Source organism: Guillardia theta, assembly GCF_000315625.1.
Source record: "Guillardia theta CCMP2712 unplaced genomic scaffold GUITHscaffold_8, whole genome shotgun sequence".
Lineage (NCBI taxonomy): Eukaryota > Cryptophyceae > Pyrenomonadales > Geminigeraceae > Guillardia > Guillardia theta.
In genome coordinates this window covers 92,419-112,607 of record NW_005434666.1, presented here as the reverse complement: position 1 = coordinate 112,607, position 20,189 = coordinate 92,419, and the positions used below count along the sequence as shown (strand labels likewise).

The window sequence follows — 20,189 nt, the reverse complement described above, 5'->3', positions numbered from 1 at the left end:
TAAGAGTCTCAGCTGTGGTAGGGCCAAGTTGTCGGGGTGGGGGGTGGATAGATGTCGTGTCCAGTAGAGGGTTATACTGGAGGTACCCCCTATGAATACCACCCTACCACATATTACACACCCTTGCATACAATCACCCTCTTTGTCTTTTGCACACCCCTCTGAGATAGATATAAATGTTTTAGAGATCAGGATGTTGATATCAGTACCGGTATGTCCATACACCCTACCCAAAATTGAGATACCCCCCACAAAATAACCCCCACCCCTTCACCATCTGATCTGCGTCATGTCCGCACGGTCGGCGATCAAGTAAGGATGGAGGGTAGAGGAGGAGGGACGCAGACAATGGAGGGGAGGATGAGAGCATGTGCAGTTGCAGGAGAGATCGAGTCGGTAGATGGTGCCATGTGAGGATTCTCTTTGTGTTGGCTGGATGGTGTGACAATGGAGCCATCACCTTGGTGCTGGCCAGCTGATGCGACGACGAGGATCGTGATGTGGAGGATAGAGCGAAAGTAAGGCTGGGAGAGACGAAACCCTAGAGTGCAGACGGATGCCATGGGATGCATGGGAATTCTTCAACATGAGGGTAGGAATTGAAGGCTAGAGACATGTGATCAGCAGACTACGAGTTGCCTAGCTGGGTGAAGCTATAATCGAGAATGACAAGAACAGGGTCCGGGGTATGCCTCGTTGCTGATCGCAGTACCCTTCGCAGATTGTGCAGGGGAGTCTTTCAGAATCGCACCAACTTCCTCAGAAGAATGTCTTCATCCCCACAGGTGGTTCGACGACACAGGCTTCTTTTGCCGCAACCCCCTCATGCTCGAGAGCAGGGACCTCCTGGCGGACACAAGGCCGAGAACATCGTGTGGAGTGACTCGCTGCTCTCGACCAAGGAGCGCAGTATCCTCATAGGAAGTGCGTTCCCCATCGGACGTCTGAACCTCCCTGCTCAAGTCCTGTGCCAGGCAAGGGCGCTACCATCTGGCTCACAGGGTTGAGCGGCAGCGGGAAGAGCACCATCGGGGCGTTGCTGGAGAAGCGGCTGATCGAATATGGACTGCTGTGAGCCTCGAGGTTCCTTCCCGTCCCCTCCTGTGATGTGATCGCGCAGAGCATACCGCCTTGACGGAGACAACGTGAGGTTCGGGCTCAACAAGGATCTTGGCTTCAGCGAGGAGGATCGGTTTGTTAGCTTCACTGTAAGATATGACATGTTGAAATTCGTGGTTGTGGTGCAGTAAGGAAAACATCCGCCGCATCGGCGAGGTTGTCTATCCTCACCTGCTACAGCTCTCCTTACGTGCCGTGGTTCAGGTCTCCAAGCTGTTCACGGACTGCGGGATCATCACGATCTGCAGCTTCATCTCTCCTTACAGGTGCGGCAAGTGCGCTGGTGCCTAAGCTCTTGACCTACGCCGGTGCAGGTCTGATCGTGACGACGTGAGGAAAATCTTCGAGAGGGACGAGCTTCCCTTCTTTGAGGTCGTGCTCCTCCCTTGCCCCGCTCTCCCCTCTCATCTTCGCTTGCCTTGCATGCCTACCTGCCCCCATCCCACCCTCTGCCTTGCCTTGTCTCCCCCTCACGCTCCTCCCCGCCCTTCTCATACTTGACTTCTCACACGCTTACAGGTGTACGTTCGAGTCCCTCTTGAAGTGGCCGAGTCCAGGGATCCCAAGGGACTCTACAAGAAGGTGGAACACCCTTGAGCTGCTAGATTAGGTTGAATGTGCTGCAGGCTCGATCAGGCAAGATCAAGGGTTTCACGGTAAATTCTGCTCTTCTTTCCTACATCTCTTCTCGCCTTACCCTCCTCTCTTCCTCTAGCCTCCTTCGAACCCTTCAACCTCCTCCACCTTAGTGACTTCATACAGGGCATTGATGCTCCTTATGAAGAGCCTGAACACGCCGAGCTCGTCCTTGAAACGTTTGTTGATATAGCCTTGGGTTCTTCTCTCAAGTGTTTGCACGCAGTGGGAGCGAAACTCCGGATGCGTGCGTAGGAAAATGCATGAACATGCTCTCCGAAGCAGGTGTTCTTTACAGCCTCGTCAGCTACCACTTGCTCTAGTGGGCTTTACTGGCCTCCCCTCTCATCTCCTCTCCCCTCTCCTCTTGTCTCCTTCGCTCTCGATCTCTCTTCGCCGCTCTCCTCTCTTCCGCTTCATCCTGCTTTGGCTGATCTCAGCTCCTCAGGCATCAACATCCCAGTGCGCATGGACTCCGTCCTCGGAGCTCCTTAAATCCCCGCCAGGGCGATCAGAACGTCCCAAGGATCCGATTTTCTGGCACCAAGATCAACGGGAGGAGGGGGAGGAGGTTGACGTCTTACTCATGATCATCAGTGGGATCTGCACACGGATGAGGCTCCCCCCTTGATACTGCCATGAGGGATGCCTGTCAACGCATCGTCAGGATATGCAGTGGGAGGAGGATAATGGGAGTGCAGAGGTCGATGGCGGTGAGGCAAGATAGGAGGATGAGAAGGAGGAGGATGAGAGGAAGGAAGTAAATATGGAAGGAAGCATAAATCACATAATATCATAATCCAGGGAGTCCAGTCGATTCCTGTCACATGATGATTTGTCAGATGAGGTTGTTCAGGTTGAGGACTTACAGGAAAGCTCTAGCGATGGAAGCCGAGTAGAGGACAGGCAGAGCTTCTCTGCACGTACTATTTCAGGCAAACTCAAAGAGACTGTGGATGTGAACACTTGGTCCATGCATTCTTCTTCGCCTCGTCGAGATACTCTACAACAAATTCAGTCAGGGCAGTCACTTGGCAGAGGCTGTGTTGACAAAGGACTAGCGACATGTGAAGCCTCACCTCTGCACAAGATAGCCATCTGCTGCATGCACCTTGCAAGCTCGGGCGACGGCTGGTGAGGCGAGAGAGACAGCGTCATCTTCTTATCAAAGTCAGAGGCCTCGACCTACCTCACACCTAGTGAGGGAGCTGATGGAGAGCTGCTACAGCGTTAGGACCATTCGCCTCCGACCGTCTAATGTTCCTAACCTGGCAAGTAGAAGCAAGCTCTCGGGGGATGTAGACTTTGTTCCTCTGGGCGTGAAACTTCGTTCCCCTGCCGTGAGTCAGCAGCTCCCAACCCTCGCGTCTCAGAAGGCAGACCTCATCAGCATCGAGATCCCAACAGCCGTTCCGACTTGCTGCGAGAGGGTATCAGATCTCTAGTCCCCATTCTGGCTTTCACTACTTTCATGCTCCGCATGCCTCTCCTCTCTCCCATCCGCCCTTCCTCCCTCTACTCGAGGCTTTCTCGCTCCCCTCCCGCCCCCCCCCCCCCGTCCTCGCCACCGTCTCAGTGCTCCCTTTCTCCTTCTGCGCCCTGGAGACATACATGCGCAGCCTTGACATTGCCGGGCACCGTGTGCGCACCCAAGACCTGACAGAAAGGAAGGAGTTTCAGCGAAAGAGAGGAGGGAGAAACCCAGTCAGCAGAGGAGTTTCAACAAGGACACCCGAACAGAATGCGAAGAGTCTGAAACATTCAAGAGACAGGACCTTCAGCGCAAGCTTCAGCAAGGCTCCTTGGGTTCCTTCGGCGTATTCTTCGGTATAGTACAGAGTCTGCAGAGCGATGGGGGAGCGGAAGGAAGAGTGAGAAACCAGAAATGTATCTCAGTGCTATTCACACTTCAGGGATCTTGACATTCAGATCTTGGATTCTCTTGTCAACGAGCGAGTAGAGAAGGTCTTGTCCAACACTTCAGAGGATTTCGATCAACACAATCACTGACCCATGTCCAGGTCGTACTTGTGGAAAGTCTCACACAGCGCATCTGCAAGTAATGAGCTCGGGCAACATCGCACTGAGAACTTGTCTCATCACCAACAACAGGATGGGTGGGAAGCTGCTTCGTCGGTAGCTTCTCAATAACACTTCTCCACCATTGAAGCCTGTTCAAGCACAACGTTGAGAGCAATCAGCACAGCGATCGGTCATCAGCAAACACAATGTCAGCATGCCGGCGACATCGAGGTCTGCTCACCTGATTTCCGTCATCTTCTCATTCGAGCTCTTGTCCGCAGCCTTTGCGACCTCCACATTGAACGCCTTGATAGCGAGGCTGGAGCAAGTCAGCCGACTATGAGCAGGCTGTTCATCTCCTTGCTCACATGTGCTGCCGGATCTCCTTGGGATAGAACGCCAGGCACAGGTACCCCTCGACATCTGCATGCTGGACAAGATCCTGTAACAAGTTCCGTCATGCTCCCTCGCGCTACCACGCTCCTCCCTCACGCGGCAGTGGGCGATGCTCTCGGGGTTGCAGATGTATCCCCTGCGATGATTGAACACCCTGTGACTTGAAGGTAACAAGCTGTGTCAAGAGATCCGATGAAGGAACATGTCGCTGTACCTCTGAAGAATGCGCAAAGAGGGTGATCTGCAGACTTTCCTCAAGCTCATCATGTTTGTCGTTCTCTTGTTGTGCGTGTGTTGTGTAGTAGCTGGTTCTTCTCCCTCTCCTTCACTTCCTTGTTTGTCTTAAACCACATCCATCTGATGGTTTCACGCAAACCGTCAGTTGTATCTCCTTGAAGAGGAAGTAAAACTCTCCCTTTCACCGACAGCCCCTTTCATCTTCATGCAACACTCAAGGGACCGTCAACATCCTTCTCGTGTCCTCTCCATCTCCACTTCCTCTCTCCTCCCACAGACCCTCCCTCCCTCCTCCTCCATCTCTCTTCCTCCATCTCTCCTCCTCCATCTCTCCTCCACTCTCTTCTCCTTCTCCCTCGTTCCTGCTTCGTAATCGTGGCGACCAGCGAAAACTTGACCAATCGACCGGTAGGTGGTATGAATTGTACCGGTGGTATTAAATTTAATGAGGTCTGTTTCCCTCACTTTCCGTTCAATCTTCAGGGGTGGTTATGGAGAATATTTTTGTGAGTGGGTAGGGTGGACAAAAATCAGGGGTAGGGGTGGAGTCAGGCAACGCGAAACCAGAACTGTAGCGAATCGGAACACGACCTGATGGTGATGTAGAGAATGCGAGAGAAGTGATGGGGATCTTCAGAGAAGGGACAAGAAGAGAGTAACTACGAGATATTATCAACCTCTTGTTCGCCAGCTCCATGTTCTCTGTATGTGACTTTGTCAAGCATCGTCGTTTTCCTACTCCCAGCAGCAATTTCAAAGAGCTACACGAAGTCGACAGAAAAGAATTGCAGAGATATGAAGATGCGGACGCCACGTGCAGTAAGTTACAACTGCCATATAGATTCATTCCATTAGAATCTTTCCCTATAATGTTAACATCCCATTTCACCCGTTCCCATGGGTGGCAACAATTTCCTTTTCAATCTTTTCCAAGAGGAAGCCCGTGCTTACATTAGTTCAATGTCTTCCATCCTGCCTATTCTTCTTCGCATCTTTCACAAACGTGTCAAGTTGGTCCACAGCAGACGCTAGCTTCTGCATGCTCCCTTGGAGGCGATGATACGCCACCTCAGCAGTTTTGATCTGCTCAGACTCGTCAAGCAGCGCGAGCATCGCCATCATCACAATCACAATCAAGGGGAGAATACTATGTATCATGAAAAGAAAGCCAAACACAAAAATATCCAACGGCATCTAATATCAACATCATAAGGGAGAAAAAGTATGTATACCTGATGGATTATATTGGTGCTTGGTACCTTGTGTTTGCGAGCCTGATCTCGGAATGTTTTGATCCATTTCGCATCGAGCTCCGGACTTTGAGTTCCCATCGGCCTCCCTTTCAGCTCACTTGCTCTGCCCGCCTGTTTCAGCCCCATCCGGATGAGCCAGTCTCCCTTCTCCGTTTCTCCCGTCACATTCTTAGCTCCCCGGTGCAACAGCACCATGGAGTCGAAGTCCTTGATCAGGCGGTCTCCCAGCCCCTTGATGTCTTTCTCAGTCTTGTCCACATCTTTATCAATCGAGTCGACATCTTTTTCGACCCCTGCGTGTACGGCTCGACCGGCATGGCGGCCGGCATCCAATGACGTCAGAGTGGTGTTGCCAGGTCTGCTCTGTACTCCCAACACTACAAGGGCCAAGACTACAGCACAGCCTGCAGCGAAAACCATCCATCCTCTCCTGCAGCAAGAGGAAGACTTTTAGAATACACAGATAGCCTGAGCGAGTCAATGCGCACCTGGGAGTGTTTTTGAGCCGGATTGACGAAAAGTCGTCTTGGAGCATCGAATCGCTTGTCCCGTCTACTGCTGAATGTTCTCTTTGGACCTGCATGTCCGGATCTGTTCTTCCAAGTCTTTCTCCTCCTTCACTTCCTTATCCGCTGCTTCCCGTCTTCAGTTCCCCTCTCTACCCTCGCGCTACTGGCCACATTCCCCAAAGCATGGGCAACCCGATTTAGAGGAACCGTTACAACTGACGAGCCCCCCTCAACATTTTGTTGCGTCACAGATACACCCCCTCTTTCCCCGTTAAAAGTACCCCTACAAAATTTGTAGCCCACCCCCACTTCTTCCATTACTTTCACCCCTAGCCCTATACCTCCTACCCCTGAAAGAAATCCTAGAAGAAAGTACCCACCCAATAATTTCTCTATTTTTAGTGCTCTAAACTAGGGGTTCAAACAGACCATGTCACAGGCCTACCCCCTGTTGCAGACCAAAACCCAGCAAAACCATGCAGGAAAGAGGCGGTTCGAGAGCAAAAGGAGAAGACAGAGAGGAGGAGCAGGAGAAGGATACACCAAGAACACAAGAGAATGGAAAACGAGATGCATAGACAACCTGCTTCAAACGTTGAGTGCAAGTAGAGGACTTGACTGAAGGGAAGAGAAATTGAGGTTGGAAACATGTGGCAGAGCTAGTTTGCACAGGCTTGAAAGGTTAAGAAAGAACCATGGGAATTATTAGATAACAAGATCAACTCTCACTCAACAACAAAAGCCGTCGTTCTGTTTACTGATCTCTTGGCACCAGGCGGACAGGTAGCAGACCACCACGCGGATGCAGACTCGTGGTCTGCACCAACCAAGACTCACCCGTGATATGTGATCTGGCACTTGTATTGTATCGATGGTGGTTCGACGCTGTTTGTCGGAGACCGGCTTATTGCTTTTGGTCCTGTTGACCAGCTGTGGTGGGATACCGCTGAAACACTCTTCTGCACATGGGGAAAGGGGAGCAGAGCGCCCAACGGGATTCGGAGGATTCGACCGTGATGATGCGGAGGTTTACCTCAATTTCTCGCGGATAGCATACTGCGAAGATGGCATGATTGAGGATTGGAGCTGTAAGATATGCCAGGACATGCGGGGTTTCCAAACCTACTTTGTCAATGCGGAGAAGCTTGTCTCGAGGCATGTTGGAGTGTTTGTTGGATACTATGAACCCTTGAACACGGCAGTCGTGTCTTTCCGAGGGACGGACTACCTCATCAACTGGGTGCAAGACCTGGAATACTACAAGGTGGACACAAAGTTTTCAGCTTGCGACTCAGCGGACGATGGAAGGCAGAGGCATCATCACTGCAGGGTTCACTCGGGCTTCTTCCAAGACTGGCAGTCCGTCAAGATGAATGTCTTCAACGCGACGACTGCGGTTCTGAAAGACCATCCCGACTCTGCTATGATGGTGACGGGTCACTCCCTTGGTGCTGCTCTTGCCGCTCTGTGCTCGTTGGAGCTCTCCATGCTCTTCAACCGCACGGACATCGGGCTGTACAGCTTCGGGGAGCCGCGCGTGGGGAACAAGTTTTTTGCGGATTTCTTCGCTGAGAGGGTTCCGAGGACGAGCAGGATAGTCCACCAGGACGACGTTGTTCCTCACCTTCCGCCACAGGGGAAGGGCGTCTTCCTCCTGACGGACTTCCATCACCATCCCACGGAGATCTGGCAGACAGGAAGCAAGGACGATGACTTTGTCATCTGCGACCAGACCGGGGAAGATCCCAAGTGTTCCAACTCTCTGCCTCAGGTACTCAGCTCCTGTTCCTCTCCTCCCACTCATTGCTCGTTGCAGTGGGACCGAAGCATTGAGGCGCACCTTTGGTATCTTGGGTTTCCAATCCATTGCGACGGAATTCGACATGTGGCAAAGAAGCGTCCTAATGATAGCGCGTCCGATTCTCGGAGCACATGAGAGTTGACTTTTTGTAGAGTGTGTCAATATACAAACAGCCGAATTTCACAGCAGAAGTCATATTCATTCACTATGCTACATTTGTTAAATATCGGTATGTACAACAACTATTCATGTCTCCTTCTCTTTCTTTGACATCGGGCAGTACCTGGCGATGGCCTTCCTGCTCTGGCAATACCGTTCGAAAACCTCCGTGTCGTACTCATATCCGTGCGTGCGAGCAAGCTTGTTCTTGAGTCCGTAGTCGAGACCGGAGCTGGCGGGAGCAGGAGCCTTGTTGAAGGGCTTGAAGCCGAAGCGGCGAAGCATCATGAAGAAGGCGCGGAAGCAGAATCTCTCGGGATCGTCCTCGAACCATCTCTTCACTGCGAGAAATCGTCAGCATCGTGAGCACATGAAGGAAACGAGCGACTCACCATCTTCCCACCACTGATCCACGTCGTTAACTTGCCACTTCTTCAGCCCCAGGGGGTTCACAAGCTCCTTGCCCGAGTCGATCCCCGAGGGCTGGCCAACCGCGTCGATCGTCACCACACCCTTCCTCTGCTCCTCCTGGAGGAAATGCTTGAAAGCGATGACCTGGTTGCCCTGCCCTGTGGACGAGAGTCCGGATGACTTTCCGTGGTGCGCCGCAGCCTTCTGCCACTTGCCCCCTTGCTTCTCCCTCGCCCGTGCCATCTTGGACTCTCCCCCCGATGAAGTCCTGGAGGGATCCTGCGTTGGCGAGCTGGATGTGGACGAAGCCTGGCTGTCTGAGTCTCGATGTGCAGCGAGGGGCTGGGATTGGCAAGGCTGAGCAGCAGGAGCTGCTGAGAGAGACGCAAGTTCTTGCATCTGCCCCTTTGCTTGTGGCTCAAACAACTTGCCGTGCTGACCAGACTGCTTGATGAGAGCGAGCATTTGAGCAATTAAAAGCTGGTTGTTGGGTTGCACTTGGATAGATTGCTGCATCGGACCATTTGAAGTCTGATGTTGCTGGTTGATTCCAAGGAGAGCTTGGCTCCTGTTGAGCATCGGAGCATTTACTTGATGATATGATGGCGCGTTGTTCCATCCGACGAGGTTGACCGTATGCATGGGTTGTGTGCTTGCTGTAGGCGAGGCAACTAGTGTTGATTGCCAGAGGTCTCCGGATTGCTGGACCGTGGGCATTGGAAACGAGAGCGTGGGCTTGGTTGCTGTGGAGAAAGGATACAAAGTCTTGGATCCAGAAGCCGGCACGAAGTTTTGAGACAAGGCCAGGGGCTCCGTAGCCGGCTTGTTTGGCGTGGAGGTCGGCATTGCAAGCTGTGTTGATTGCGCCGGGTTCTGAAAGAACCAAGGTTGTTGCTGTTGGAACGGATTCATCTGCACTACTTGCATGTGAGATCGGATAGCCTGTCACTTGCAAGGAGGATTGATAGAGGTATGCGTCTGCGAGAAGATATAACTGCAGATCTAGGCTGCGAGGAGAGCAGCGCTGAGGAGTGGAGGAGTAGGGAGGAAGACGATACGAGGACGAAGGTGTCAGAGGTGGAGCAGCGCCCGGGAGGGCAATTCCTATATTCACCCGTCGAGGGATGTGTATCTGAATCGTCGGCTCTTTAAAACGTACCTACGATATTTTTATAATCCGTTCAAGAGGTCACTCCCTTGCCTTACAGCATTTCAGCAGTAGTAATGTTCAGGCGAACGGAATCAGTTCTGAAATAGCACCTTTTCATAATCTTTAAGGAATCCCTTACAGGACTGCACGGGGGAGAGGTGTGTATCTGGTGTAAGGGTCGGTCAAGTTTTGGACATATCTGGAGATTGACTTAGTTGTCTCTGTCAGCGAGCACAGCTTACAGGCAGTTGAAAGAAAATTGAGGGTGGGTCCTCCGAATGCGCAGGAAGGAGTGAATGAGGGGGGTTGAAGGGTTGAATTCCTTCAGGTAAGTTGTCTATGAATACGCCACAACCAGACAGGACAACCAAGGGTTGCAAGAGGTTGCAGAGTTGAAGGGGGTGGGTGCTTTCAGGAGTTGCTAGAAGAGGTTAGAGGCGTGATAAAGCAGTCAAATCGTGACCAGATTTCAAGCTTTACACTCGGACTCCGTCATCAATCGGAGGCTGGATCCGGATCAGATTTGAAACATTGTAATTTACTATGCATACCTGTAAGCGTACCCTTATTTTATTACATGCTGACTGTGTTTCTGTCAGCAGCTGACACAAATATGCACCTTACAGGACGTCGCTGTCTCGTCGGAACGGCGCAAGGACAGGGGGTACTGGTTTTATTTGTTGTTTCGGTGGGGTACTAGAGCTCATGTGCCCAGTCACCATTACAGGGAGTATTTGCACCGATCTCCGCTAAAACTAATAAAATCTCTGTAACTCGCACTCGAGACCCGGCTAAAACTGCTAATAAAATTGGGTCAGTGAATCGAGGTCATATCTGCGGGTACACATGTCCACAAAAGTTTTAACTCTTCAAGAGCTTACAGGAGCCTCGGCGGGAACAATCGCATCGGTTCGGACGGCCTGAAAGCCTTTTAACGGTCCGAGCCTGTGTAACCCACTGCACGGACAGCGGCAACTTCAGTCTCTTCTTCAACAGCAGCGAGTCACTTGCCACGGCCAGCCCAGTCGGACAGTCCGTGCACTGAGTTGTCGCGGCCGGGCGCCGCGTCAAGTTTAAGCGTTAACTTTGCCAGCCTTTACCTGAAGCCAGCCGCACTGCCGGGCCCATTGACAGTGACTCGCCGCCTAGGCCCAGGAGCCTGAGGCTCGGGGCCGGCCGCGGGCTCAGGCTCAGTACACTGTACGCCCGCGGCCGCCGTACCCGCCGGCGCCGTGTCACTGTGCCGGGTCCGACTCGATCGGTCAGAGTCCGTACGGTCAGTCAACTCAGTAACCGTTCAGTCGGACTCTGTGAAAGCCAAGCCTCGGACTGGCACACATTGTGGCTGTTGAGGTGGCACAGTGTTTTCTTGAGAGCTTCACAAACAATTGTTGTTTTTCTATCTCAACGATTGTTCTGTCTTGCACTGACCGACATGGTTCCTCGTTGCCGGGACATGGAATACTGGACCGGACCTTGCTCGGACTCGCGCCTGCATCGCCGATCATCGGATCGCGGCGGCACCGGGGCCCGGCGGCGCACTGCGGCAGCAGTGTACGGTCACCGGGCCTATCGAACTGGGTTCCGAGCTCCCCGGGCCGGCCAGGGCCCCCGGCGCGGCCGGGCCCGGGCCGGACTCGGCCCGGAACTTGTAAAACGAAGGATAGCCGTGACCGGGCTGTCGGCGCAGGCCCGCTCACTAGCCGGCGGCTCTTCACCATGGCAAGGTCGACGGCGGTGGTCGCGGTGGTGGGAGCCATCGCAACGATTGCTGTGATGTTGGTGAAGAATGGCAGCAAGGTCAGTGACCGTCAAGTGGTAGAGCATGGCCTGTCGCACATGATGCTGTTGTGCTGGCCTACTGTCCCAATGGCGATCCTTTGCTCCCGTCGCAGTCGGTCATGTTGTATTGATGGTCTCTTTGCCGTGATCACACTTTCCTTTGCTGTTTTCTTCGTTAGATCTTACTGATTTTCTAACTAACTGATTCCGCCATGCAGGAGAGGGTCGAGTTGTTAGAAAGGACAAACATGTGAGAGCATTTCATCGGATTGCAACGTTTTCGCCTGACGCAAAAGTCGTAGTCGATCTCCTCAATATTATCTCAAGCAAGCTGCGGAGGACAGGAGTCAACCCTATGTCAGCAAAATATACCTGGAGACGAAGAGCAAATAGTGACTGCTTGTCATCACAGGAGCTCGCGAAGAAAGGCAGAATACAATCTTTAGCGAATTGGCAGTCCGGCGCACTCGCAGGAACAGGTTAGGGGTCTTTCTGTGGGAATGCTCGTCCTGATCTGAACTTTGTCTGCTCCCAGCAAACTTGGTGGAGGAATGCTCTCATGGAAACAACGACGCATGTAACGAGGTACTCGTTGTCCAGCTACTCCGCAGAGAGATACTCAATCTGCGAACAGCTTGCTGCCAATCCAGCAGCTATGCACGCTCTGCAAGGAATCGACGATAGCAACCCTAAGGAAAGCTCGAACTCGCTTCGTCTCGTCTGCCGGGTGATCGTTGTAGCAGGGATTTTCGGCCAGGCACCCTCGCTCGGCTTCAAACCTTCGAGCTAAGGTAAACTTATCAGCAGGACGGGCCTGCGTCTGCTCATGCGGACGACCCGATTGCTGGATTGATCCCTGAACATGATGGGGCAGGTCAACAAGGACTTCAAGCGGACAAGACGAGTTTCTCCGAGGTCTGCGAATTCTTCTTGTTGCTTGTGTGTGAAACTAGCGGAAGATTTCAATCGCAAGCTCGGGTGCCTGAGCCACTGTCGTACTATGGTGATGACCCTCCTGCCACTCTGCCGCAGCTCACATGTAATCAGGGAAAAATCTTGTACCTGCGCAACTCAAGAACTACAAGACGTCAAAATCTACCAAGAACGAGTGGGATACTCCAGCGTAAGATTGATCTTCATTATGTTGATTCTTCTATCGTCTGACATCGACGTAAGCTGGAAGAAGGGATCCCTGACTAATCCACGGAACTCTGCGTGGCTGAAGGTGCGTTAGGCTGCCATGATTGTGTAGCGGTGCGAGATAGGCACATGTGTGAAGCGTTGTGTCATGACAGGCTTGTGGGGAGGGAAATTTTTATGCCTGCAAGCACATCTCTTCCTTCGACGATTCCATCCACGACCTCTTGCATCCGAGACACAAGTACAACTTCATGCGCCACAAGACAGGTTTCAGCGTCATTGCTAGCCTTCGAAGCTTGCACTCATGCTCTTGGCAGAGCGGCCCCTCTCCCCTGTGTATGTTGTACAGAAGCCTCAGAGTTTCTTCGGAACCATCATGCATGACCTCGGTAAGGATATACCCGAGGTTATCTCCTCTTAACACCACCATGATGTTGCAGGGTTGAGCGACAGTTACGTCTCGAACGACTTTGTTGATGACAAGGTCGCTGCTATGAGACCAGACTCTGGACTCTTCAACCAGGGTGAACCTGTTCAGATGATCGTTATCAACTTGACTTGACACTCTTGCAGGAAAGCGCAAAGTCTACAACGATGGCACTGTCGCATCAGTGTTGTCCGATGAACACTAGAAGATACATATTGTTTGCTGTGAAGTGCTCTAATAGAAAAACAAGTTTAAAAACGAGATTCGCTCTTGAACCCATGCGACCAGCGTACAACCTCAATAATGCTGGGACCAGCTGCTTCCTTTCATGTAGACCTCTGTCCCCCTCATAGCATTCGGTGCGGAAACTGCATGCTGACCGGACCCTCCCGCTCTCAACTTGGCGTAATGTGCCGCTGCAACACAAATCAGCGACCAGTCAAAAGTGAACCGTCAGGCCTCTCGCACAACCTGCTCCCCCATCATTGTATGGAAGGATGCCCGTGCTGTTGTGCGCTCGGGTGCTTGAATTTCCACCATCAACATAGTTCATGCCATAGTGAATAGCTGGCCCTGAAGACTGGGACTGAACCAGCCCTGCATCTCGCCTTGGCAAAACAATCAGGCAATACACAAACACATGCAAATGGCGGATGAAAACAATGCTGATCATCACATCGCTGAATCATTGCACAGAACACCCACGCGAACAAAGACGAGGACACATAAACATGAACGAAGAACTGGGACAAAGTCCACAAGGTGCCAACCTTCACGCTTACAGTCAAGAGGACGCTGCTCCCCTTCACAGGAGCAGACTGTTTGCAACCAGAGGGCATGCAAGGGCATACCTGAGGCAAGAGAGGAGCTCTTCTGCAGCCTTCTGTGTGGATGCTGGCACTCGTTCCCCTGCCGCTCCTCCTCGCGCCTTCATCGCCTCCAGCGTCGCCCTGAGCTCATCAAGCACCGAAACCATAGCACGTGGTACCACCCCACCCCAAGTCGATGTCCTCTACCTCCCTCAAGTCCCTCCTCATATAGATACCACCCCTAGCTGAGTCTAACTAGTACCCACCACTTTGACTTGGGTATGTTCATACCTACCCCACCCCCCCCTCGCTATGCAGATACCCTGCTCCTTATATCACCCCCTTCATCCCCTCTTCTAGCGTGTCCTTTACACCTCGACAATTTTGTTTAGTTTTACAAGATTTGACCCACCCCTACCCCATCCCTCCTTTCCATGTTCATGGACCGGTCCTTAGCATTTTTCTTACCTTTTTTTTCCTCTCCTCCTTTGCGTCCCCTTGTGCGTCAACATGGTGCTTCGGACTGCGGTCCTGCGGTGTGACGATGGCGCCTACGGCGAGCACGTGGGAAGGATGATTGTTCCTCTCCTCCTCTCTGCTCATACGCTAGCAGGGGACAAGGGAAAGCAGGGGGAGGAGAGCAGAGATCCATTCTCGATCGAGGAGTTTGCAGTGCGAGAACTGGTTCTTCCTCCGGCAGAGAACTTCGACGCCTTCATCATCTCAGGGAGTCTCAGCTCAGCATACGACAGGGAAGCATGGATCGAAAATCTGTGCCAGTACATCAGAGCTCTCCATCAGATGAAGAAGAAGATACTCGGGATTTGTTTTGGGCACCAGATTGTTGCCGTGGCCCTCGGGGGTAAGGTAGAAGCGCATCGGAATGGCCTCTACTTCGGGTTGAGAGAGTTTGATCTGAGCGCTGAAGGAAGGAAGACGTTGAAGATGGATAACAACAAACTTGGGCTGCTGTTCTCTCACGGTGACTTCGTCAGTGAGATGCCTCCTGGAGCTCTGTCGATGGGGAAGAGCGAGTGGTGCGGGTGTGAAGGGATGAGGATAGGGGATCATATTCTCACCTTGCAAGGTCACCCCGAGTTTCTGTTTGGAACGGGAGAAGAGTGTTTCATGAAACTTCTCGACATGTTTGCGAGCAAACTGGGGAAGGAACGTGAGGAGGAGGCAAGGAGGGGCTACATGGTGGGTATGCAGAATCGGTTGCTCCTGCAAGAAAAGATCACTGATTTTCTTATCCATGGATTGGAGAAGCCAGTGAGAAACTTTTACCAGCTATCACGCGCTCGTCTCCTTCGTTCCTCCTGCTTCCTCCCTTCTCCTGTTGCTCTGCTCCCCATATCATCCCCTGATGTTCGTCTCGTACTTTTGTTTGACGCTCTCCAAGGATGCGGCACGTCAGCCCATCATCGGGTTCGGGTCGCTGCTCAGCGAGGCGTCGGCTCGCTCCTCCTTCCCTAACCTCCAGAATTTCAGATTAGCGCGGTGATCGAGACGAGGAGGATGATGGGTGTATCAATGATTGTGATTGTGATTGTGATTGTGATTGTGATTGTGATTGTCATTGTCATTGTCATTGTGTTATTGTGGTGGTAGTTTCGATTGTGATGAGAAAGTAATGATGACGAAGGGGAACAAGAAGGGAGGAAGAGGGTAGGATGATGGAGATAGAGATGGAGATAGACACGGAGATAGAGACGATAGTTCTAACGTGTTCCCAGTCTGCGAGGATACAAGAGGGTTATGCGGCATCCGGCAAGCATTTTCTTTCAGAGGAACATTGCACGAAAAGACACACGTGAATTTGCAAGCCTCTCTGTTGAGGTGAGAGGAAGAACGTGGCGAGAAATCTCCCTCGCAACGATGAAGATGTTGTTGTGCACGTGGAGGTGAATATGATGTTCATAATGTGACGAGCTCTTGTGTACTCTAGCCCTGTCCCGATGGCAACTTTCTTGTCGCCGCGTTCGACATCCCGTCAGGTGAGAGCATGAGGAGACGGCGGGGAGTGACGGCGACCGGGCAGAGGAGCTGCAAGCATACCACGAGCGGGAGGAGGAGTTCTTCATTGCGCTGGCTCCGATTGAGGTTGGCATGCGGATGTGTAGGGAGGGAGTTGAAGCTGACAGAGGGCGGCAGGAGCTCGACGGGTCGAAGGTGCAGGAAGGGCTTCTGTGCTGGTTTGTTGCTTCCTGGCAGCTGCTATGATGTGAGATGAGCACAACGCAGCGCAGGAACAGACGATGAATACATTGCTAAGCATGGGAGGAAGAACTTTGAAGAAAGGTGTGGAGATGATTTAGAGGACAGGGAATGGATGAAGCGTATAGCAAGATTGGTTGTATCAAGTCAAGATCGAGGAAGGGAAGCTCCTGGGAGGAGAGGAAAGAAGAGAGGGAGTTAGGCTACGTGGGAGGTGAGAGTTTGCGAGGAGTGAGTAGAGGAGGAAAGGGGACGAGAGGGGAAGAGAAGGGGACCAGAGGAGATGGGGAGAGCGAGGAGAAGAGAAGGGTAGAAAGGTGGAGGGATCAGAGGGAAGGGGACGGCATACTCATTTTGCCTTCAGGTACGGCAGCTACGGACTCTCCACTATCTGGAACTGGCAGGTCAGCGAGGAAGGGATGGAGCAGCAAATGACAAGGAGGGGAGGATGGAGAGGAGGAGCAGGACAAGGATGAGAAGGATGAGAAGGAAAGATGCTGTGCATGAGGAGGGGGGCACGGGGAAGGGGCAAGGAAGGATAGCTTCGGAGTAGAAGGGTTGACGGATACAACAGGGTGAGATCCTGCCTTGTCGGGTATACTTACGGCACTGCGTGCTCGCCTGCTCTAAGGCCGGTAGGAGCGAGTTAAATTCTGGTGTGATGGTGACATTTGGAGGGCAGGGGAGGAGGTGAAAGAGGATTTCCTGGTGAACACGTTCCTGTGGGACAGGAAGACAACCATCAAAGAATATTTACAAGCCAACCCGAGTATCATGGAGGAGGAGCCTCCGGAGTCTCTACGGCACAGGTACAGCGGATGAAGCCGTTCTTCTCCCTGGCTGGCTCGACTCTTGGAACAAGTCTCCTTCCCCTCCCTCATCACGCTCCTCCTCCTCCTTCTCGTCCCGCAGCTGCTTGGTCTGAGCCAACTAGAACACGCAAACAGTGAGCAGCAGACACAGACAAGAAGCTCGAAGTAGCTGTGGAAACATGTAGGGAGAGGTCGAGAATCGACACACTTCTGCATCAGTGCGTTTGAGTTTGAATCAGTGCAGACATGCTCAGGTGGGATAATGTTGGTGATCGCAGTAGAAGTTGTGCTGCTGCTGGTGCTCCTCATCGCGGCGACGATGATGGAAATGATGGAAGGGAAGGGGGGGGAGGGAGGGAGGGCGGGAGGAGGAGGCGGAGGGGGCAATAACCTTCTTTCGTACACCCCTGGTCGCCCCAACTGCCTCCCACATGCCGACCGACTTGTACTTGGGGTTGAGAACAGCGATGTTGGTCTTGTCTGGCTTCGGTTTCTCAACCTTAAGGCTCTGCAGACGCCATGAGCAGGAAAAGTAGCGCAGGAAGGGAAGGAAGACAGACAAAGTGAAGAAGAGGGGGAAGACGGCGAAGATGAAAAAGGGTTGGGTAGAGGAGGAGGAGGAGGAGGAGGAGGAAGAACAGGAGGATTTTAGGAGCAGGAGCAGGAGCAGGAGCAGGAGCAGGAGCAGCAGCAGGAGGAGCAGGAGCCAAAGGTGGAGATATTTGCCCACCTTTCCCTTGGACTTCCGATCCTTGGAGACCTTGTGCTCCGGGGTGAAAATCCCGCTGGGGCAAAGGGGAGGCATCAGAAGTAGAATTGATGTTGCAAGGGAGATCAGAACTCAGCTCCTCTCCGATCAAGTCATGGACAAGCTCACTATCCTCCCTTCCCCCTGCCACATACCCGGCCTCTAGCGCGTCCTTCGCCGACTCCTCGAAGAACTCCTCGCTCTCCTGCGTCAAACGCGCTTCAACTCACCTCAAACGTTTCTATCCCCCTTGCAAGCTCCCGTCCCCTCCTTGCACATGCCTCTCAGCCCTTCCCTGCTCCTCTTCCTCGTTGGATCCCAGACAAAAGTTTCCTCCTCCCGCCCCTCTCCCCTCCCACAGTCATCATTGCCATGGCCATACCTCCAGCTCTTCAGTGACAGCTCTGATAGCAGAGTTGAGCTTCTTTTTCTCCACCACCTGGCAGGGTTCGTAGGTTCACATGGTTGAACCTTGCTCTTCCTCCTCCGACCTCTCTCTTCTGCCGGATCTTGGGTATCCCCTGGTTAAGATGCCGTGGCAGGAGCTTCCCTGCCGGAGACTTCAACATGCACAATATGAAAGAGAGCGTTTGATGTGCGATGCTCGCACCTTCTCGCTCTACTCCCTGCTCATGATCGTCAGAGAAGTAGTGGTTCAGGAAGCAAACTCCTCCTCACCTTGGCTACTGATCGGATCTGCGCTTTGAGGCGCGCCTCCTCGGTGAAGTCGAGACCTCTGAGGGGGAAGGGAGAGTGAGGATATTGGGCCAGGAGAGAGAGGAAAGGAGGAAACGGCAGGAGACAAGTCGACTTGAAAGCCACACGTCGATGAGAGGCAAAAGCAACACGAACATTCAGCATCAGCAGCGGCGAGACAACAGGAGGCGCAGGAATCGAATCAAACATCGCCTGCATTACAATGAATCGAAGAACCCAGGCTCGTCAATGAGGAAAGGAAGTTCCGTTACTCTTGTAACCCCTGCTCGCATCGGTCAAACCTAGCAAGTTGAGACAATTGCTGAGCTCTGACCCAGCCCTTCTAGCAGTTTCCCTTCGCACTTGATCAGAGTACCTCCCTGCTTGTCAACAACAATCTGTGCGATAGCTCAGTCGAGCAAGTCAGACGCTCGTCTTGACCTTATCAAAGAAATATCGCAGCTCGTCTTTGTGTCGCTCGAGTCCATGATCCTTGCCCATCTCGTCCAGCTGCGAGGAGGAATGGAGATGAGGACAGGACAAATTGGAACACAGGCAGAGAATGAGCATGGAGGAGGGAGGAGGGAGGAGGGAAGAGGGAGGAGGGAGGAGGGAGGAGGGAAGAGGGAGGAGCGAGGAGGGAGGAGGGAGGCAATTCTTATCACCTTTCGACGAATTTTTCTCACAACTAGCGCATCAACCTGCACAGCAATTTCAATCATAAGAACAATAAAGAGATGAGTATTTGAGCGATTGAAGGAAATAGAATAGGTAAAGCAGGGAGATGAGTGTGATTGAATGGGGAGAGAGGAGGAGAGAGGAACAGAAGAGAGAAGAAAGGAAATTCGCATGGATCGATGGATGGATGAAGGGAGGGAGGGAGGGAGGGAGGGAGGGAGGGAGGGAGGGAGGGAGGGAGGGAGGGAGGGAGGGAGGGAGGGAGGGAGGGAGATGAATGAAGGGAGGGAGGGAGAGAGGGAGGGAGAGGGAGGAAAGAGTGGGGGAGAGAAGAGTGGGGGAGGGGGTTCGACCTTGAGCGCCCTCTGGAGCGCCTCATCCCCATCGTCAGAGTTCAACGTCATCTCCTGCATGATCTCCAGTCACGGTCTCGGCCCGCAGCAGGTCATCTCAGAACCATGATGCTCCCATCGATCTCCGACTCCTCCAACCTGGGGCCACCAAGCGTCAGCAGCACTCCTTCTGCTGCTGCTGCTGCTGCTGCTGCTGCTGCTGCTGCCGCTGCTACTCCTGCATCTGCCTTGCTCCTGCTCCTGCTCCTGCTTCCGCTCCTGCTCCTGCTCCTCCGCCTTTTCTGCCCGCTGCTGCTGCTGCTGCTGCTACTGTTCGCCTCCTTCTTCTTCATGTCGTTGACCTGTGGATCACTGTTGATGATACTCGGATCTCCGATCGGAAGAAGTCCACTAGCTCTGCCATGTTCCACCTGTACAGCGCTTTGTCCCGCCATCCTGCCACATTTTCATGATCATCGCTTCCTATGCTGGCGCTGTAGACCTGAGCCTTCCTTCGGGTGAAGATACCAACCAACAGCTCGTCTATGTGGAAGGAACAAGTCAGAGGCAGGGGAGGGGAGAAGAAGGAGAGAGCGACGAATCAAGTGTGTTGATAATACGAAATGTGAGCCGAATGGTGGTCACCTGTAGCGTTTGATCTTCTTTGTTCCACTATACGCAAGGTATTGAAAGTGTTTCTTCAATTTCTCGATGTGTTCGGCTATCTTCTCTTCCATGATTGTTTCCTCGCTTCTGTCAGACAGTCATGGTCAGGGTTCTGCTTCATACCATGCAGCATTTTCAATGTTTTTCAGGAGTACACAACAAGAACTTGCAATCTAGCTTACACTGATC

General features: G+C 52.7%; 10 protein-coding genes across 10 annotated transcripts; 5 read left to right on the top strand and 5 right to left on the bottom strand.

Moving 5' to 3' along the window:
* Window positions 1-767: 767 nt before the first annotated feature.
* GUITHDRAFT_65136 (hypothetical protein) lies at window positions 768-2,010 on the top strand (the record flags this gene model as incomplete). Its single annotated transcript, XM_005839363.1, has 9 exons — window positions 768-924; window positions 975-1,071; window positions 1,121-1,196; window positions 1,252-1,278; window positions 1,324-1,385; window positions 1,434-1,494; window positions 1,639-1,701; window positions 1,746-1,775; window positions 1,882-2,010. 9 exons carry the CDS (start codon window positions 768-770, stop codon window positions 2,008-2,010), a joined length of 702 nt encoding a protein of 233 aa, XP_005839420.1.
* Window positions 2,011-2,552: 542 nt separating this feature from the next.
* Window positions 2,553-4,532, bottom strand: GUITHDRAFT_150554 (hypothetical protein). The gene is made up of 16 exons (XM_005839362.1): window positions 4,388-4,532; window positions 4,270-4,333; window positions 4,146-4,219; window positions 4,019-4,096; window positions 3,859-3,926; window positions 3,767-3,808; window positions 3,664-3,722; window positions 3,531-3,596; window positions 3,367-3,411; window positions 3,138-3,175; window positions 3,024-3,090; window positions 2,945-2,974; window positions 2,835-2,886; window positions 2,722-2,758; window positions 2,625-2,670; window positions 2,553-2,575 (listed from the first exon to the last, which is right to left on the bottom strand). The coding sequence occupies exons 1-15, from the start codon at window positions 4,435-4,437 to the stop codon at window positions 2,634-2,636; spliced, it is 807 nt and encodes a 268-aa protein (XP_005839419.1). The 5' UTR covers window positions 4,438-4,532; the 3' UTR covers window positions 2,553-2,575; window positions 2,625-2,633.
* A 781-nt stretch (window positions 4,533-5,313) lies between these two features.
* On the bottom strand, window positions 5,314-6,348 carry GUITHDRAFT_150553 (hypothetical protein). The gene is made up of 3 exons (XM_005839361.1): window positions 6,152-6,348; window positions 5,643-6,093; window positions 5,314-5,493 (listed from the first exon to the last, which is right to left on the bottom strand). Exons 1-3 carry the CDS (start codon window positions 6,244-6,246, stop codon window positions 5,368-5,370), a joined length of 672 nt encoding a protein of 223 aa, XP_005839418.1. The 5' UTR covers window positions 6,247-6,348; the 3' UTR covers window positions 5,314-5,367.
* A 596-nt stretch (window positions 6,349-6,944) lies between these two features.
* On the top strand, window positions 6,945-8,155 carry GUITHDRAFT_150552 (lipase). The gene is made up of 2 exons (XM_005839360.1): window positions 6,945-7,943; window positions 7,989-8,155. Exons 1-2 carry the CDS (start codon window positions 7,044-7,046, stop codon window positions 8,106-8,108), a joined length of 1,020 nt encoding a protein of 339 aa, XP_005839417.1. The 5' UTR covers window positions 6,945-7,043; the 3' UTR covers window positions 8,109-8,155.
* Window positions 8,156-8,219: 64 nt separating this feature from the next.
* On the bottom strand, window positions 8,220-9,622 carry GUITHDRAFT_161186 (hypothetical protein; the record flags this gene model as incomplete). The annotated part of the gene is made up of 2 exons (XM_005839359.1): window positions 8,525-9,622; window positions 8,220-8,473 (listed from the first exon to the last, which is right to left on the bottom strand). The coding sequence occupies exons 1-2, from the start codon at window positions 9,468-9,470 to the stop codon at window positions 8,220-8,222; spliced, it is 1,200 nt and encodes a 399-aa protein (XP_005839416.1). The 5' UTR covers window positions 9,471-9,622.
* Window positions 9,623-11,398: 1,776 nt separating this feature from the next.
* On the top strand, window positions 11,399-12,877 carry GUITHDRAFT_150551 (hypothetical protein; the record flags this gene model as incomplete). The annotated part of the gene is made up of 12 exons (XM_005839358.1): window positions 11,399-11,493; window positions 11,694-11,725; window positions 11,778-11,832; window positions 11,888-11,954; window positions 12,011-12,060; window positions 12,110-12,169; window positions 12,219-12,266; window positions 12,350-12,390; window positions 12,435-12,478; window positions 12,523-12,598; window positions 12,652-12,700; window positions 12,771-12,877. Coding segments are annotated over exons 1-10 (513 nt in total), but the record flags the coding sequence as incomplete, so codon positions are not given.
* Window positions 12,878-13,260: 383 nt separating this feature from the next.
* On the bottom strand, window positions 13,261-14,025 carry GUITHDRAFT_150550 (hypothetical protein). Its single transcript, XM_005839357.1, has 3 exons — window positions 13,894-14,025; window positions 13,514-13,650; window positions 13,261-13,458 (listed from the first exon to the last, which is right to left on the bottom strand). The coding sequence occupies exons 1-3, from the start codon at window positions 14,016-14,018 to the stop codon at window positions 13,340-13,342; spliced, it is 381 nt and encodes a 126-aa protein (XP_005839414.1). The 5' UTR covers window positions 14,019-14,025; the 3' UTR covers window positions 13,261-13,339.
* Window positions 14,026-14,550: 525 nt separating this feature from the next.
* On the top strand, window positions 14,551-14,952 carry GUITHDRAFT_42247 (hypothetical protein; the record flags this gene model as incomplete). Its single annotated transcript, XM_005839356.1, has 1 exon — window positions 14,551-14,952. A coding segment is annotated over one exon (402 nt), but the record flags the coding sequence as incomplete, so codon positions are not given.
* A 265-nt stretch (window positions 14,953-15,217) lies between these two features.
* GUITHDRAFT_65153 (hypothetical protein) lies at window positions 15,218-16,890 on the top strand (the record flags this gene model as incomplete). The annotated part of the gene is made up of 9 exons (XM_005839355.1): window positions 15,218-15,351; window positions 15,588-15,690; window positions 15,800-15,848; window positions 15,893-15,954; window positions 16,006-16,046; window positions 16,096-16,152; window positions 16,433-16,472; window positions 16,643-16,703; window positions 16,751-16,890. 9 exons carry the CDS (start codon window positions 15,218-15,220, stop codon window positions 16,888-16,890), a joined length of 687 nt encoding a protein of 228 aa, XP_005839412.1.
* Window positions 16,867-20,071, bottom strand: GUITHDRAFT_133523 (hypothetical protein; the record flags this gene model as incomplete). The annotated part of the gene is made up of 15 exons (XM_005839354.1): window positions 16,867-16,998; window positions 17,272-17,388; window positions 17,611-17,665; window positions 17,784-17,833; window positions 18,011-18,067; window positions 18,120-18,178; window positions 18,239-18,254; window positions 18,307-18,537; window positions 18,766-18,834; window positions 18,990-19,025; window positions 19,356-19,409; window positions 19,460-19,493; window positions 19,697-19,790; window positions 19,837-19,877; window positions 19,980-20,071. The coding sequence occupies 15 exons, from the start codon at window positions 20,069-20,071 to the stop codon at window positions 16,867-16,869; spliced, it is 1,137 nt and encodes a 378-aa protein (XP_005839411.1).
* Window positions 20,072-20,189: the final 118 nt, after the last annotated feature.

What these genes read in the sequence shown, in the direction of transcription:
- GUITHDRAFT_150553 (XM_005839361.1), bottom strand. Translation starts at nt 6,246, where the DNA reads ATGCAGGTCCAAAGAGAACATTCAGCAGTAGACGGGACAAGCGATTCG. An exon ending in CGGCTCAAAAACACTCCCAG is followed by an intron (nt 6,094 to 6,151) that starts GTGCGCATTGAC and finishes CTCTTGCTGCAG; the next exon opens with GAGAGGATGGATGGTTTTCG. An exon ending in GCACCAATATAATCCATCAG is followed by an intron (nt 5,494 to 5,642) that starts GTATACATACTT and finishes GAGTCTGAGCAG; the next exon opens with ATCAAAACTGCTGAGGTGGC.
- GUITHDRAFT_150554 (XM_005839362.1), bottom strand. Translation starts at nt 4,437, where the DNA reads ATGAGCTTGAGGAAAGTCTGCAGATCACCCTCTTTGCGCATTCTTCAG. An exon ending in AAGGAGATCCGGCAGCACAT is followed by an intron (nt 4,097 to 4,145) that starts GTGAGCAAGGAG and finishes GACTTGCTCCAG; the next exon opens with CCTCGCTATCAAGGCGTTCA. An exon ending in TGAATGTCAAGATCCCTGAA is followed by an intron (nt 3,597 to 3,663) that starts GTGTGAATAGCA and finishes ATCGCTCTGCAG; the next exon opens with ACTCTGTACTATACCGAAGA.
- GUITHDRAFT_150552 (XM_005839360.1), top strand. Translation starts at nt 7,044, where the DNA reads ATGGTGGTTCGACGCTGTTTGTCGGAGACCGGCTTATTGCTTTTGGTC. An exon ending in GTTCCAACTCTCTGCCTCAG is followed by an intron (nt 7,944 to 7,988) that starts GTACTCAGCTCC and finishes TGCTCGTTGCAG; the next exon opens with TGGGACCGAAGCATTGAGGC.
- GUITHDRAFT_150550 (XM_005839357.1), bottom strand. Translation starts at nt 14,018, where the DNA reads ATGGTTTCGGTGCTTGATGAGCTCAGGGCGACGCTGGAGGCGATGAAG. An exon ending in GAGCTCCTCTCTTGCCTCAG is followed by an intron (nt 13,651 to 13,893) that starts GTATGCCCTTGC and finishes TGTTTTGCCAAG; the next exon opens with GCGAGATGCAGGGCTGGTTC. An exon ending in ATACAATGATGGGGGAGCAG is followed by an intron (nt 13,459 to 13,513) that starts GTTGTGCGAGAG and finishes TTTGTGTTGCAG; the next exon opens with CGGCACATTACGCCAAGTTG.